At 40.7% G+C, this 16881-nt stretch overlaps 1 protein-coding gene across 6 annotated transcripts in view; it reads left to right on the top strand.

Moving 5' to 3' along the window:
* Window positions 1-16881, top strand: part of Dip2c (DIP2 acetate--CoA ligase C (putative)) — a 436072-nt gene that overhangs the window by 244227 nt on the left and 174964 nt on the right. For 3 of the 6 annotated variants that reach the window (XM_013075790.3, XM_004854585.3, XM_021266357.2), the window contains 3 exons: window positions 2536-2607; window positions 4161-4334; window positions 13996-14106. In XM_013075790.3, the coding sequence (XP_012931244.1) occupies window positions 2536-2607; window positions 4161-4334; window positions 13996-14106 (357 nt within the window). The remainder of the gene's footprint in view (window positions 1-2535; window positions 2608-4160; window positions 4335-13995; window positions 14107-16881) is intronic. The other 3 variants (XM_004854586.3, XM_087181264.1, XM_087181265.1) reach the window with 1 other exon arrangement.

Below are 16881 nucleotides of genomic sequence, written 5' to 3'. Positions count from 1 at the left end.
CAAAGCAAGACTGAACCTGAAGTTAAAATAGAGTTCAAAGTTAATTTTCTTCGAAGTTGGCCTGTACCAGTGATGGTGAACCTTTTAGAGATGAGTGTCCAAACTGCAACCCCAAACCCACTTACTTTATCACAAAATGCCACCCTGCAATTAAACCTGAATATTGAGGTTTTAGTTTAGAAAAAAAACATTTTTTAACATCTTTTGTCTTAAAAGAAAAATAACACACATGCCATGGGTTTGCCACCACTTGTCTATACTGAAAATTAAGGGACCCCCCCGCCCCCAATGTTTGCAATATTAATGAAACTTCAGCTGAATTTTGGATGTAGAACAAACTGGAATGAAGCTAGGGTTTACCAGGCCTAGGACTTGTTTGTAGAATTGTGCAGAGCAGCTATGAGGCTAACAGGTAAGGAAGGTCAGGGCAGGTGGCTGGAAAAGACTACGTGAATGTTTTCAAGGTTTTCAGGCCACATCTTGCTCTGAGGCTGAAGTATGGTGCTCCTTTATTGTGAGCCCCCCCTAGAAATAGTCTTGTTTGTTTCTTTTCCTGCTTAGTCTTTCATTTGTCTCTGGTGTTCCCTCCCTTGCAGGAGCAGGCTGTAGCTTGATTTTTGTAAATGATGAACTTGAGACAAAATGGATTAAGCAGCATTACAATTAATAGGTAAACCAGCTTCTCAGTAGTTCTTTTCACCAAAGGCCTAGGAGAACCACATAGTGAAGGTCAGTGAATCAATTGCTTTTTCTGGGGCTTAGCAGCTGCCTCTTCAGGGCCTCCCCAGGGGGCTGTTTTGCCATCCATGGGCAGAATTAGCCACCTTTTCTGTGAGCAGGATCGAGGGGCCTAAGTCAATCAGACCTTCCCCATTGCCCCAGGTTTCAATTCCTTTTCATAACTGATTCTACCCCCAAGTATGTTGAAATGAAGTCAGGAAATAGCTATCTGACCACTGACCATGTCCTCCCCGATTGATGGACCTGGCCTCTCATCCAAGATTTGACAAAATTTTAGGCTTCAGGGATTTTATTTCTTCTGCAGATTGTTAATTTTTATGGTGTGTTTCTTCAAAGCCAAACATTTTCCTCTTTCTTGTGATGATATAGGTATAGTAGTCCATAGAGAGAAATCATCAAGGTGAAGTGTAAAAGTAAACATCAAACATCACATCTATCATTCTAATATAATAACTTATTCCTTTATTTTCCTCAAAAATCATGAATATATTCCAAAGCATGTAAATGCGTGTGTGGTGGTAGTGATGGTGGTGTTGGTAAATTTTGGACATCCTTTTTAAAACGAGGTTTAATGGAGACACTTCCTGAAGAGATTGAAGAGCCTCCATGGTAACAGCTAATGGCTACAGTTGTAAAGTACACCACAAATATGATGCTTACTTAATGTTTAATATTTGTACAGATTTCTTCATTCATAATGGCTAGGTACTATACATATGGTATTAAAACCACTTATCACTTAATAAGAGAATGCATAGTTCCATCTTTGTTTTGCTCTATGGCTTCACATTAAATACTAGCTGAATATTTTGTTGGAGTTATGTCAAACCTGTCCAATAGGCTAGGGTTTAGTAGTAAACGATATGTGGAGGGTCACATGTCATAGTAAGCATATATCACTACAAAAAGCAAATTTACCAATTTGCTTATGCATCGTAATAACTACTCATTTGTTTACTATACATTTATTGAAATTTGAAATTTTGCCCTTTGAAGAGTGATAGTTTAATCAGAATATTAGAAAAAAATTTAATAAATTCTAAAAAATTCAAGGTCAAAATCAGTATTCTGTGTGCATTGGAGCTTATAATTAGAAAAGGCTGCTGCATGTTAATAAAGGTTATTTTGTCCCATACCTTTAGTGGCTTAGCATTTAGGAGAAAGGTAAACATAGTCTTGACTTCCCTTCTGTATGTACGTGAATCATTGGCTTTAAGGTTTGAATTCTTTGAACAGTTTTGAATTTCAGAGGATCCCTTGTTCTTTTGTTTATCTAATGCTTCCTTTGGTCTTAGTCACTTATTTTTCAAAAATACCATAGCAGCTTAAAGTCCTTGTGACTGACATGCCTGATTAGGGAAAAACAATCTCATTAATGGAAGGAGATGCCAGTCAGTAATGGTGCAGGCCCAGACACTTGCACAGTCCATTGTTGATTACGTTAATGAGTGCCTGTGCAGACTGGGCTGGCTCCCTGTGCAGGCAGACGTGGATAAAAGTACACCAGTCTAATTCTGGGCCCTCAGAGAGAGCCCAAGCCAGGAGGGGCCAGGGATAAGCACGTGTGGAGCAAATGAGTTTTATGTAACACAAGTGCTGGCATTTTTTGTTTGAGGGCAAGGGAAGAAGTCAAGGTGAATGATGTACAGTGTTTTCTTTTTAAAATTGTAATTATAAGGCAGACAAAAGATACAGTTACAACTGTCAATATGTTTTCCTAGACTCCATTAGATGAATAGTTCTATCCATTGAAACCATTCTGATTTTTCTTTCCTCTTTTTTTTTTTTTTGCAGGTGACATCACACAAAAGGGATATGAAAAAAAGAGGTCGAAGTTAATTGGAGCCTACCTTCCCCAGCCTCCGAGTATGTACACCTTGATGAATTACAAATCATCTAGTTTTAAGAGTTAATTGCAATATACAAGAGAAGCAAACTGAGAACAAATCCTTTCTTAGTCTCGAATCTGCATGAAGATCACAGATTTGATGTGCACATTTGACACATCTAGTTCCTTAGTATGATTACATATATATCTCATGATTATAGAAGGCACATACAGTTTTCCTAATAAATTTAATAGCTATTTTATCTGTAGGTAGGAATTTATCTGTAGCAGTATATCTATTGCTTTGAAATGCTATAATCATAAGAAAGCACATTGTGATTTAATCAAGATTCTTGGTTTAGTGAGTTAATTATTGCTGTTGATTAGGGTTTAAATTAATACAAGGCTTTATGGTGGATATTATGAAATGACAAATCTGGAAAATGATATAATCTCCTGTGTGGGATTATGATATTAAGATTGTTTTTTGAGACATGGTTGTAAAGTATGTGTTACTGATTCCTGAAAAGGACTAAGTCTCTTTCCTTTCATCATTTTCACATGTGCAGATCTGGAGACTCTCTTTGCACTTGAGCTAGGTTCTGTAAATTGTAGGAAAAAGAAAATGTACTAGACGGAGTTCCAACACCTCAGATCTAGTGTCAACTCTATTCAATTTGAGGGTGAACTTTGAATATTTGCTAGGTTCTAGGAGTGACTCAAAGCTAATGCAAGCAGGTTGTTTTCCTCCAAGGAAAAAGAATTTTAGAGGTGAAAACTCTTCAGTTTTTACTGTTGAAACAAAATTTAAAAGGTTTATTAAGCATACCCATGTGCACACCTGCTTGTATTCCAGTTGCATTCTCTCCGGGGGCTCTGATGCCTACAGTGGTGTTTCAGCCAAGTCCCAAAGGGCTTGTGTTCTATGATACTTAACTTGTGCATGGAGTTTCTGCTGTGCTTAGTTTTGTTTTGAAATTAGATTTGTTTGTGTTTTCTTCCTTTGATTTTTAAGGAAGTAGATGCAGAGGTGGGCTTGTTTGAGTAGCCTTACTTAGCTGAAGGACTAGATTGCCTGTGGTCCAGCTGATGAGGGGAGAAGGATTGTTGTTTGACCAGGGAGCAGAAAAAGTAAATGCATTGGCAGAAACCCCTGGAAGAACAGCTTAGAAGCAAGTGCTGAAGATAGTTGCTTACAGGGTACTATTTCTTCACTTTCCTCCTTTCCTTTCCTAAGAGGACCCCTTGACATGGCTGTCGAAAAGGCCTGGTCACTTGAATGTCTTTTTGCAGGTTCCTTCTGAGTCCTGGGGGAAGGCCGGAGGGCCAAATGAGCTTTTGACATGGTTGGATTTTGGGTTCTTTGCTTTATCCAACAAAAGTGAAACAGAAGCAGTTGCTTGCTTTCCCGGAGGCTGGATCCATTTGACCTGTGCTGGCTGGGTGCTGAGGATATCTGTGCCTGGTGGTGTGGTCCCTTTGGTCCCTTTATGTGCGGTTCTGCGTGGGGTCGGCAGCTCTGCTCAGCGCTGTAACAAATTTAAAAAAAACTAAAGTCTGAATTAATTAGTTTTTTTTCAACTTGTTACAGCAGCGAATGGAGCTGCCGTGGTTCGGTGTAGACTGCAGCCCAGTGAAGGCACGACGAGGAGAACGTTCCGCTCTGCCCACATCGGGGTGTGCGACATCCGAGAAGCCGCGGCCCGGGAGCGGGAGCGGGCAGCCAGCGCCACGGGGAACCGGCCTCTCTTTTACTTTCGTTTCGGTGAGCAGCGCTGCTTTGCCCCAGGACAGGAACCAAGTGCTGGAAAGTGCCTGTGCACCTCTGCCATTCCGTGCACAAGTGTAGGGTGTGGCGCTGGGCGAGTCCAAGAGACTGCTCCACAGAGAGCTCCTGCCACGCTTGCTCCTTAATCACAGAGCTTGCGTGATTGCACAAGGAGTCGGGGCCCCTTGCTGTGTTTCCTGTTCATAGAGAATATGTTCTGTGTCTACAACCCTGTTTCTCAGTTGGAGCACCATGTACCATGCACTTGAGAAAGAAGGATGTATGACAACTATGCAGTTCCTCAAATTGTTGGTCTTCTGACTGGTCTTATGGCCCAAAACTTAGGCAAAGAATGAATGATTAAATCTTGGATTCTGAGATGTGCTAAGAACAGTGATTTTTTTTTTATATCAGTAGCTCTATCATTTACCTATCTCCAAAGAGCAAAATTAAAGGTTTTAGAAAGAGAGAGAAAAAAATCAAATCAGTTAATCATAATATATTTTTAGAGGTAAGAATCCCATGGAAAGGTCAAAATTACTTTGGACAGTAATTTTGCATATAACAAGTTTATGAGGCAAAAGGTGACTTCAGTGTACCTTTTATTTTTGGTACCGGGGATAGAACTCAGGTCCTTGTGTTTGCGAGGCAGGCGACGGAACCACTGAGCTAAATCCCTGGTCCCTTCAGTGTACCTTTTAATAGAATAAGAAAATGAGCATTTGTAGTGGGATTTTTTTTTTTAAGGTTCATAGTCAGGATTATACCTCAAATAAAATGCGTTATGTACAAATAATAAAAAGATCACCTTCAGTATTGCAAGTGGCCACTATGGTTTCAAAGGCAGACTTTCCAGCTTTCAGCTTTGGTTTGGATTTGTCCCCTGTGACCTTCCTGACAGTTACCGTGCCCTTGTGGGGAAAGGATGGAGAATTGATGAGCTGACAGAGTTGGGTATTAGCTGTGATGTCCATTTCAGAATTTCTGATTAAACTGTGTTAAAGATAGAACTTGCTTGAAAGTGTGGATCTACCCTCCCCTCCCCAAGAACCCACAGTCCAGCCCTCCTATGTGATTTCAGGTCACGCATCATATATCTGGACAGTGGCTTGGTTCCCAGCTACTTACACAGTTTTTATTGCTAATCTCTTTAGGAGAAGTTGCTGCAGCAATTATTCATCACCTAGAACTTTGTTCTCTGGCAAGCAGTGAGGAAGGCAGATATTTCTAAAGCAGAGAGCTCTTCTTCAACTGACCCCTTTGGAAAATAATTCTGTCTGTATAGGATCTGTATGAAAAACACCTGGCTTTCTTCTTCAGTCACCTTTATATTACTATGCACTTTTCTATAAGTTTATAGTTTGATGACCTGGTTTTTTTTTTTACATTATTTTTATTACCAAAGAAAATAATTATGATTTTTCTAGAAAGTACCTCAGAAATATTTCTAAGATGATTTGGAGGACATACAATTATGAGTAACAGTGGCATTCTGCAAAAGCAGATTGCTGGAGCTGCCATGTAGTGGTCCATTCCTGGGAGAATGCTCAGGATGCAGTGTTGCCTCCTGGTTTTTTGTTGCTGCCTGGGAAGTAATGCTATTAGAGATCTGGTGGCCAAGGAAGACAGGTTGTGTTTGGTGAGCACCATGTGGAATACCCACCTGAATCCAGATGGGACCAGTGTGCTGGAAACTATAAATAAATAGGACAACTGTGTAGTTAACAGAGGAAGTGACCAAAAAAAAAAAAAAAAAGGTTGAAAATCTGTTTCCAAGAGAAAATACTTTTTAGAGGAACTTATTCATTCCATATTTGCAGTCTTTTTTTTTTTTGCCAGTGGAGTATCTTTTTAAAAACCATTCTTCATTAATCTTAAACACAGTTAAATTGTAAAAACAAAAAGTAGAATCTACTATCTAGCGCTTTCTTCAGGAAAGTCTTAACAACATACTTTTAGAGCACTTGCCATGATGATGGGAAGCAGTGAAATTTCAGTGTTACTATAAATAGTAAAACTTCCCTTGCCCAAGTACAGCTTGCCTTTCCTGTTACTTTCAGTGGCATTTAATGAGTGTCTGTAGTAGCTAGGTGTCACTTTTTACATGTCCATAAAGTATTTATCAGTGTGGAGCCATTTACGTAATCCCTAGTGTTCCTCTCCAAGCTTGACCTGCTTTTTATTCAGCAGCTAGGTGGAGAGTAGGTGCACTGTGTTGTCCGACGGCTGTACCTGCCATTACCCTGGCCTGTTCTTGGCCCCTGCAGCTCTTCTGCAGCACGCTTACCCTGATTCCATGCTGCTTCCTGCATTAGGAGTTTCATGCATGCTTAGGCCCTTTGCCTGTACCAGGGTATCATTTAATGCTCAGCTCAAATGCCATATATCAAGGTCAGCCCCAGGTCCCAGTCTTCGTGATATCCTACTTCTTGTTATATTTCCCGCAGTTATTAGACAGATGGTTGTTATTGGATGTTCTACCCCTAACCCCACTATAGTGGAATGTAAACTGAAGACTTGTAGTTTCCCCCTCCCCTCAACACACAGTGGACATTCAGCAGTGATTTGTTAAGCAGGGGAATGGTGTGTCCACTCACCTTGTAAGCCTGCAGACCAGTTGTACAACTTGCATATGCTTAGAGGATTGAGCAGGCTGGCTTCTCTTGACCCCTGAGTTACCACCTTCCATCCCCATGTCCTCCGTACCCCACATCAGATAGGGATAGGCTCTGAGTGGCAAGGCTGACTGGTGTTACTGTGCACTTTGAAAGCAAGAGAGCATTCAGAGAACTGGACATGCTGAGATCAGTGCCGAAGTGTTCAGCACTTGGATTTGTGGATGCCTTAAACCTGCGTCAGGCATCTCTTCTTACCTATGATGACAGCTCTATTTTTATTTATTTCTGATTTGGACAAATTTAAAAGACAGTTGGTAACATATGAGTGCTAATCATTGACAGAAGTATCAAGGAATAATTTGATTTTGGACCTTAGCACATTCCAATTAGTTGTATTATACTAATATTTTTTAGTTCAGCTTAGAAATTCCAGTGTTTGGTGCTGTAACTGAAGATCAGCTGTGCTGACATGAATTCTATTGCAATGATTTGCTTTGGCCACTTCATGTGGCTAGTAAGGAGACAGCTTTGTCTCCTGCTTGATTCTCCTGATGGTGTCTGAGTGCTGTGAGGGAGAAAGTTGCCCGTAGTTGGCAGAACATAGCGTTTGTGAATTTTGCATTTTGGTTGCATACAAAGTGAAAAACTGTAGTGTATTTGAGGATGGAGGTGTAAGCCAAATGCCATTAGTTCTCTTTTCCCCTAGAAAATAGAGCTGGTTAGCTTGTTCATCTATACCTAGTTTTGGTCTCTTGTGACTCTTCATGTTAACAGCTATGATCCCCAGTGGCAGGTACCTAGTTTGCTCCATGTTTTCATTCTGCCCTAAGCTTCCCATCTCCTGGCTGAGGTGCAGCTCTTCCCTGGACACAGGAGCCATGTCTGCTGGCACATGTGACCTCTTCCTAACCGCGGTTGAGGAACACACACGCCAATGTGACATGAATTCCTTCAGCTGAGGAGTCATGCTGTGCCCAGAATGGATGAGGATGAGATACGAGATTAAATCCTAGAAGGAAAGAAATGAGTGTGAAGTCGGTATTGTCTGCCATAAAATAGCAAGAGTTCTTTGCAGCTTGAATGGCTAGAGGAAACCAGCTTTTATCAGCAGAGGGTAGGTCACCTGTGTTCTGTGTGAGCAGTGTTCATGATTAATCGTGCAGTTAACTGCTCTTGGTTGTTAGTTTAATCGGATGAATTTCCTGTTACTTTTGTTGGCATTTAATGAATCTGATTCCATGTCACAGAAACTAGTAGACAAGAGGAAACTTAGCTAAGCCCATTTTCATGTCACATTTCTAGAGTTGGAGCCAAGGTGAATATATCCACCTAACAGTGAGGATGATGTTACTTTGAAAATGGCTCATGTGGGGTGTGTGTGTGTGTGTGTGTGTGTGTGTGTGTGTGTGTGTGTGTGTGTGTGAGAAAAACCTGTGAGGCATAAGAAGAATATAGAAACTTAAAGCGCCAATCCTGATGATGTGCTTGTCAATCTATCCAATGAACATGGACCAAAGTTTTGGGATGGCAAAATCTAGTGCAAATGTCAAACTCTTCACAAGTTTTAGATTGTTTACATTTTCTCATTCCATGAGTTCCTAATCAGGTTAAAATCATATAATGGGAAAATGGTTGTTAAGCAAATTTTAGTGTTTTGTGGCAAAGGCCTATATTCATGAAAGAGGAGATACAAGTAACAGCAATATAAGAAACAGGTTCATGTGGTTGGTTTAGATATTATAGATATTTAGTGCTTAGGATTGAATTTCAGTCTTCCATTTTATAGTGTTTAATCTGAGTTAATACAAAGTAAATGTGGTAAATTTCTTATCTCTGTGCACAATAAGTACTATTTACTTTCTGGCAAAGTCCTTCATTGCTCGTATTGTAAGAGTAAGTGCTGCTGCGTGAGGCAGAATGTATAATTAGGTGTTAGAAGAGAAGGGGACATGATTCAGAAACTGTTTTTGGACAGACTTGAAATATGGAAAGATCCCCAGCAATTTCACAAAGGATCTCAGGTAGGCTTCACAGTCGTGACAGCCTGTGGTACCCTTCTACAGAGTCCTGGAGACAGCCAGCAGCACAGAGGTGGCGAGGAGGGGCTGAAGCTCCCTTGGGTGCCCTGGGAGCTGGCTGTCATTCACAGAGTCTATGTCCACTTTTGCACCTGTAGTATCTGAAGTTAGAGGCAAGTGACTTGCCCAGTATGTAATTAATGAGAATAGGAACAGAAGTAGGATCAGGGTCTTATCTTAAATCCCATCTATTTTTTAAAAAAATTTCCCCCACATACTCCTCATGATTCCTATTGAGAAACCACGCCTGTCAGTATATTTCTCTTATTACTTGAGTTTAGAAATCCAGCGTTCCGCCCCCCAGTACATTTAATACCCTGAATAACCAAATGTTGTCTGTACTACTAGGTCTTCTGCCCTGTCATGCACTGTGTTAGAGGGATGGATGGTTGGCCCACCTGTGCCTTACTCCTAGGGTTAACTTGAGGATCAGTCTGTTGTCTGTTGTCTCTTTTACTGCAGTGTTAATCAAATACTCTACTGCATTTATCTAAAACTGATGGATTGTTTAGGTGTCAGAACTATATTAGTAGTTTTCTTGGGGGATTCATCTCTTAATTATGTGCTAGAAGTAATTGGTGTAAGATCTCATAAAATGGATTCTTCCTTTGAATTTTCTTCCTTTGGATTTAAGCAAGTTTTCACATATGGTGAGCATTCAAAGAAGTGAGAATAGCAGGGCAAAAACTTGAGGACAGTGACAAGTTTCCCTTTTACTTGGAAGACAGAACCAGACAGGAAGGTGAGCTAAGTTTGGAAATGATTTATGTTTAGCTGGAGGAGTTTGGAGCCTTCTTTTGTGGTTACCAGGGTGCAGAGAAATGAAGTGGACAAAGCCTTCCTTAGGCTGAAGTGGAGAGGTCAACCCTAGGTACAAAGAGGTGGTGGTAGAAGCCACAGCATCTCAGCTGCTCATAGCACAGGATCATGACCTGCAGGCCACAACTGAGGTCACCATCATGTATTAAACCTCAAGGTGGGTTGTAGGGTAGGGGAAGAGTTGAGTGACAGATTATTGGGACATTTCAGGACATGGAGCATATCAAGACCATGTGCAGAAGTTTGGAAGTTTGGAAGCAGAAGGAAGGACTTAGTGCTGGGAATTTCATCTCTTCTGTGCTGACATTCTTTGTTCTTTTCCTGTGGCACACCTTGGTCTCCTGTGTCTGGTTTGGAGTTGGATATACAGTCCCATTGTAATTGTACAGGGAAAATATAAATGTCACTAAAGTTTTTGGTGTTTAAATTGAGCTAATTCAACTCCTAAGAGACTTTGAAAATCACTCATTGGTTCAGAAGCATTTGGTGAACCCAGAAGTGGGCCAGAGCGCTGTGCTGGATCCAGGGAACAAGACAGTCACCTCTGATTTTTGACTCTTAACGTCCCTGGGTCTCTAGTAAGGAGCTGATTGAGCCAGTATTTGTGTCAGATGACCCCATCGGCTTTGAGTTGTTCCATTCCTGTGCACCAACGTGAAATTGTAGCAGTTTGTATATTGTTTTACAAGAATACAGTTGAGTCAATGCAAACTTTTATAACCGGAATCACAAAACTACCTCACATGACTTCAAGGCATGGGGTAGATTTGTTCATATAGCATATAACTATGATTCACATCCATGCTGGGCACTGCAGTAGGCACCAAGAGAACAATGCCTTGCAAGGACCATCCTAGAGCTTTCATTCTGTTTGGGGAGAGAAAAGTAAATGAATGAATATTTACAAAGTGCTCAAACCAGTGCTACCCCGTGTTACCTATTACTATTTCTGTCTGTAAATGGATCTGAGCCTTGGAAAGGTGAATGTACTAGCCCAAGTTCACAGTGACTGGAGCCAAAGTCCCAGGAACTCTGACTGGCACACAGTCTCTCTATGGTGTTATTCTGCTTCTACTTGTGATCTTCCTGCCTCAGCCTCCTAAAATGCTGGGATTGTAGGCGTGTGCCACCATTCCCAGTGACTTCTTGTTATAGGATTCAGAATTGTTTTGGTGTGTAGCATGTAGCTAGCATGTAAATGCCTAGTATTTGTGGGAAAAGGTATTCAGCCTAGACCCTTGCCTTGTTTTTGCCTGAGCCGAAGTAACTATTTTGTCCTCCTGACCATCACATGTTGGGAGCAGTCACTTATCTCCCTCAGGACACCTGTGTGCCCCATGATCACTTTGACCTCTCTTAACCTTGAGCACATTTTCTGTTGTGAGGCTTATGGTTGTTCCCTGGCTCTCCTGAAAACAGGTTTTCAATCCCAATCCCCAAACTAAACCTGACTTTGAATGTGAGCCCTCCACAAATGTGTTTTACTAATTGTTCATAGTTGCTGAGAAGGTATGTATGCAGCAGCAGCATTTGATGTAGAATTCCCCTTGTGAAGGATCAGGAGAACAACCTTGCAATGACCCCAGGTCTTCTTATGGTGACAAGCAGAATTCAAATAGAGAGCTGGGTATTCACCCAGTGGTCTTTTCTTGCCTGAACATACCTTAAACCACTTCAAATCTCAGTTGGAATAATGTCAGGTAAAATTAATGAAGTGTGTACATCCTAGTTTGTAATTTCTTTTAATATGTTATTGTTTGCACCCTACTGAAGCTATTCTTTTGTCTAGTTTTACTCATTTCCCTTTTTAAAACTGTTTTGTGAACTATGCATTTCATCCTATGAGGGGAAACATTCATAATGTTTGTATACAAAATTAGCTCTTGAGGACAGCCCTGGGTACTACCCAGCATGGAGCCAAAAGTAGAAGCAGTGGTTCCCTCTGCCCACCCTTCCTGGACAAGTTTATTTTCAAGGGAATTGAAACCAGCAAGGCTCTGGGTTTGGGGTTACCAGGCCATCAATCAGAGCACACACACACTGGTGAGCTAAAACAGCTGCCACCCCTGAGTAAAGCACTTGCCTATGTTTGGTCACAAGCCAGGAAGCTTAGAGGTCTCTTCTTTGGGCAAACAAAACAGCCCAGATAAAAGACCCACTGGAAGGAGATGTGATGGTGCTTCACTGTAAAAAGAAAACAATGGCTTGCAGCTCCTTCAATGTGAATTAAAGGATAGTAAAAGTTGACACAGGAGAAAAAGAATGAGACTTTACATAAAGATTATGCCCTCAAAGCAACATTTAATTTTTCAAGGAAAATGGAAATGCAAGACAATAAATAAAAGTAATCTCCACCTAGAATTCTATTTTTAAGCAAATGCAAATACTCCACATTTTTTTTTTATCCTTTCTGAATAAGAAAAAAGAGGAACAAAGAGTTCCCCACAATAAAGAGCAAAACCAAATCCAGGATGAGGGGACTCCTGCATGATAGTGAGACAGCAGGTTTAGGGACCAAGATAGGGTACAAGGGGACTCCAAGAGAAATTTAATCAAAACAAAAATAGAACAAAAATTGTTATCACCAAATTGTCAGTTTTTGACATGGGAAAGAGATAGGAGAGAGAAAGGGATTTTTTTTTTTCCTTTTGGAGTGTTTTGAAAGGACCAGAAACCGGTATGTTGAATGCCAAAACAAATAAACAAAAAGATGTAAATATGAACTGCAGAATCATCAAAAAACATAAGATGTGAAGGTGTTAAGCTTGCTGCTGACTCTGATTTTCAGCCTGGGCAGCATAACAGCAGTAGTGGTAAATATAGGTGGTGTAAAGAAATCCATGTGTTATCTAAAATGTACTGTGCAAGAGGCGAGGGTTATAAGCCCATGTTCATGAATGTGAACATAAATACCAGGCCTACAATGTTTTATATAGAACTCTTAAACTTCATAAAGTCTGCATGTTTTGGGTAAAAACAAAAGGTAATTTTTTAAAAGATCATTTTGAAAAGACCCTTTGTAGAGAGTAATTAGAAGAGTTCTAGTCACTGCAGAGTAGAGCATTTTAGTATGTTTGTTAAATGAATAACCTATTTATGGATCCTAACAAAGCAGCTTCAGGGTAGGATCTGTTGTCTTCACAGTTCTAAGCTGCTTAACCTAATGAGAGATTCATCCACATGCTACCAATAATCATGCAGAAACTACAAAAATAAGGGGAATAGGAAACCCACAGAACACACAATTAATTCTCACAGAAGCCTATCATGGAAAACTAAGGACTAAACTTTTTTGTTAATTTAAGGTTTTTATGTCTGATTTTTTTTTTCAAGTGTTACTGGTCCTTTTCTGAAGAAGTAACTAATAAATAATGCTTGATGGAAACAATTTATTTCTGAGCTATAATAAAATCTTTCCCATGGTACTTAGGTTTATCTAGATTGTATCCCTTTCTACTTTGTTGTCTCAGCATAGTAGGTATTGTGATTGGCAGATTTGGGTCACCTTTCTTTCCATTATCCTATGAATCATTTTGCCCATCTAAGATACGATGATGTTTGGCAAGTCTTCAAAACTGTATTCAAATACACATTCTTAAAATGCATAGCATCATGTAAATTTCTAGCGAGATAGTGATTTTGAATGAGCAAAGCTTAAATTTGTTGCGTACAAGTTGTTTCCTAGTTATCTGAATTATATTGCTATAATACCCTAAGATTAATTTTAAAGTTAACTTTTCTGATAAGCATAGTTTTAAAATTTCTGATGACTTCATAGCCTGTGTATTTACTATACAGAAGGATCAGACATTGATTCTGTGTCTCAGGCTTCACTGTTCTTCCCATGATTGTAGTGGATGCTTGTGACATGAAAGCGTATGCTGGTATTTCTAAAGGCTTCGGTGGCCAGGAAGGAGTGGCCTTCCCACATGGGGAGAATTCCTTGGCCCCAGACTAAGATGCTGCTCACCTTCTGCTTGTCCTCTGTGAGGACGCCCACCTCATCCCACAGATGGCTTCAGGTTTGCTGTGGGAATGGCATGAGTCAGGGTTTATTCCACCAGATGATTTGCTCCACAGAATCCACTAATGCCAAGCAGTGATCCAGCCTCACCTTCATTTTTCTCTTTTCCTTAAATTCAGGGGTGGACCAAGCTTTGCCTCAAGAGCGCCGGGCTCCTGTCACTCCTTCCTCTGCTTCTCGATACCACCGCCGAAGGTCCTCAGGGTCACGAGATGAGCGCTACCGGTCAGGTAAGGCACCAGGTTGGGGCTGTGAGACTTAGGTCTGCCACTGGCTGAGTGGTCCATGTTCTCAGCAGCTATGAGGCAGAAATACAGGCAATCTGGAGTTTCTGCAGGTTGGTTATGTCCTACCTCGTGCACTGTATCCTCTCCTCTCTACGATAGATTATAACTTAAAGTAAGTAGCAGCTCTTTTCTTGTTTTGAATGACAGTGTTGTCCATTATTTAGAATGTCATGATAATTAAAAAAAAAATTTCGAGTCAAATTTTGCTTTTTTAGGTGTCACTATTGTATAATTAGTATTTTTTACAGTTTTTGTTGCTAGTATAATTTTTTTAACCTCAGTCATTTCTGTTTTAATTACTGTTTTTAGCAGAATCCTAAAATTTCGTATGTCTCATGTTTACTGTTTCTTTTGTGTTTTATGACACCATCCACAAGAATGCTGTCTTGGAAATTCAGTTTTATTGCAATCATAAACTGGGCTTGGCCGAATTAAATTTTTTTTATTAGTTTAGCAACAGAAAACTTATGCTATGATTAATGTATTAATTACGTGCGAAGTATTTTTTTCTAACATGTAAATTTAAATTGCCCTTTCCTGTTTCCATAACTAAAATTTTTACACAGAGATTACCTGTAAGTTCTATTGTTGTTACTGCAACGCAAGTTCAGGGGACCTGAAGATCACTGTTGGAACTGACCTGGATTAATTTGTATGTTACTTTGTTTGGGTTTTGTAATAAGCATGTGGTATCATTATTTCATGTGGCTGAGAAAGATTAAGTGACTCACCCAATCCATGTCATTCTATGATAAATCACTTGCCACATCTTCAGTAGTTCTCTCCCTAACTTTCTGGCTCTGATCCCCATCCTAGAAGGAAAGAAGGGCGAAGCAGATTTTATGGCATCAGGAGACACCATTTGTATGAACAAGAAGAATGCATTTCATAACCTTACAGAGAAATTGATCTCTACTCACCAGAGTTCTTCCTGACTTCTGATAGGCATTCTCATGAGGCTGTTGATGTCTAGGAAAATGAGTGGGGATGGAATGAAGGAAGCAGGGAGGATTTTATTCCCAAATCCAACCTGTTGTTTCAGAGACACCCAATATATATTAAGAACCCATCATATTCGTTGAGATGTCAGAGGCCCCATTCAAATACCTAGGAGGATAGAGGTATGCCTGGATGTCCTTCTTGTGAGATGTTTTCCTTAACTACCATGTCTTTATACTGCTGTGTTAGTAATTGATCACACACACACATGCACACACACAAACACTGCTGTGCATGTGGGCACATGTCTAGAAACTGGGTAAGTGTTCTTGTGTTATTTAATGGATGAGAAAATTGAGGTTTAGGGAGGTTATATGATTGCTGATAGTGATATTGTGAGTAGCTCATCAAAATAGGATGCAAATCCAGTTTTCTCTGGCCCTGTAGCCTGACTTCTTATACCCTAGAAAATGATACTTTGTTTCAGTTTCTGACTTAACTTTCTATATTAAATATTTAAAAAGAAAATTTAGATGGAGATTTAGTCATAGCAGTCTACTGCCTACATTATGGATCTTTCCTGAAGTGGAGGAGGGTTGATAAACCCTTATGTTTATATGGGCCTTTGGTGTTTTTTGTCTCTGAAATCCTTCTAGTAATTCCAGGAGCATCTCCTATGACAAGTTGTGATTGCTTCACATTTTTCTTTTTAAACTCTGAGAGAGGTTAATGTAGTGGGAAATGTTGGCCAGTTGCCCTGGGGTGCATTTTCTGTTCACCTGTGCGCATTGTCTTCCCCCGTGAGGGCTGGAAGATGTGGGAAGAGACGCATGCAGTGAAGGGTGATGGCTGAGGAGGAAAGCAGAGGCAGCTTGAGGAGACTGACTTTTCACCAGCTCACAGAAGTTCTGAAGGTTCAGCGTCTGGAAAGAAAGCCTCCCATCTGGTTCTAGCCCCTTCAGGCCCTCCAGTATCACTGTTAATTTTTCATTAGCATTGTTATGAAGGGGAAACAGCTTTAAACAAATGCATCAGGGATCCTTCCCCTTTTTGGGGCTATACTGCTAGTGGGCTGGGCCTCACTTCTTGTACCATCTAACACACTGTTCTTATCTCTGCCCCACCACTTCTGTTCCTTTTGTTTCCTCTTTCCTGGTGGCTCTGTCTGCTTACTCACTGGGATCATCCGTCACAGTGGGCTGAGTGGTTGGCCTTTTGCTCAGCCTCTCCTTTGGATGCTATCTTTTACCCTCCATTGGATCCAGACCTAAGCTCACAGATGAGCTTAGACCCCCATGGTTGGACCTGTCTTCACCCACCATCCAGGGACCCTGGTTGTCTCAAGGAGGGTTGAGTCAAATATTCTTGGGATAGGCATCTGCTCTGTATTGGGATCATGCTAGGTGACAGAAAGGTATAGAGAAAATTAAGAGCCAGTCACCTTTTGAAGTTCGCAGTACATGAGAAAAGCACAGTGACTTAAAATATGTACTGCAGAACAAGCATTGTCCCCTGGTGTGTGGGGAGTGAGATGAGGCTTTCCCACTTTGGACTCTGGATTGGCTCTTTTCAATAAATACTTCAGTAGTTTGGTGTATTAAAACAGTGTTAGATCACTCCCCCACTCTGTTCATGTGATCTAGCAGCTCCCATTCCACTCAGAGTAGGAATCAGATCACTTCATCTTCACAACCTCATCTCCCCCTATAGCCTCTGTAGCTGCACTGGCTTCCTGGTTGTTCCTCATGCACAGAGGGCGCTTTTCACTGCTCATGCCTG

Source organism: Heterocephalus glaber, unplaced genomic scaffold (assembly GCF_053883595.1).
Source record: "Heterocephalus glaber isolate CG9 unplaced genomic scaffold, H.glaber_assembly_v1.0 deba00001472, whole genome shotgun sequence".
NCBI lineage: Eukaryota > Metazoa > Chordata > Mammalia > Rodentia > Bathyergidae > Heterocephalus > Heterocephalus glaber.
Note: the sequence above shows the minus strand (reverse complement) of the source record. Positions and strands in the feature narration are given on the sequence as shown.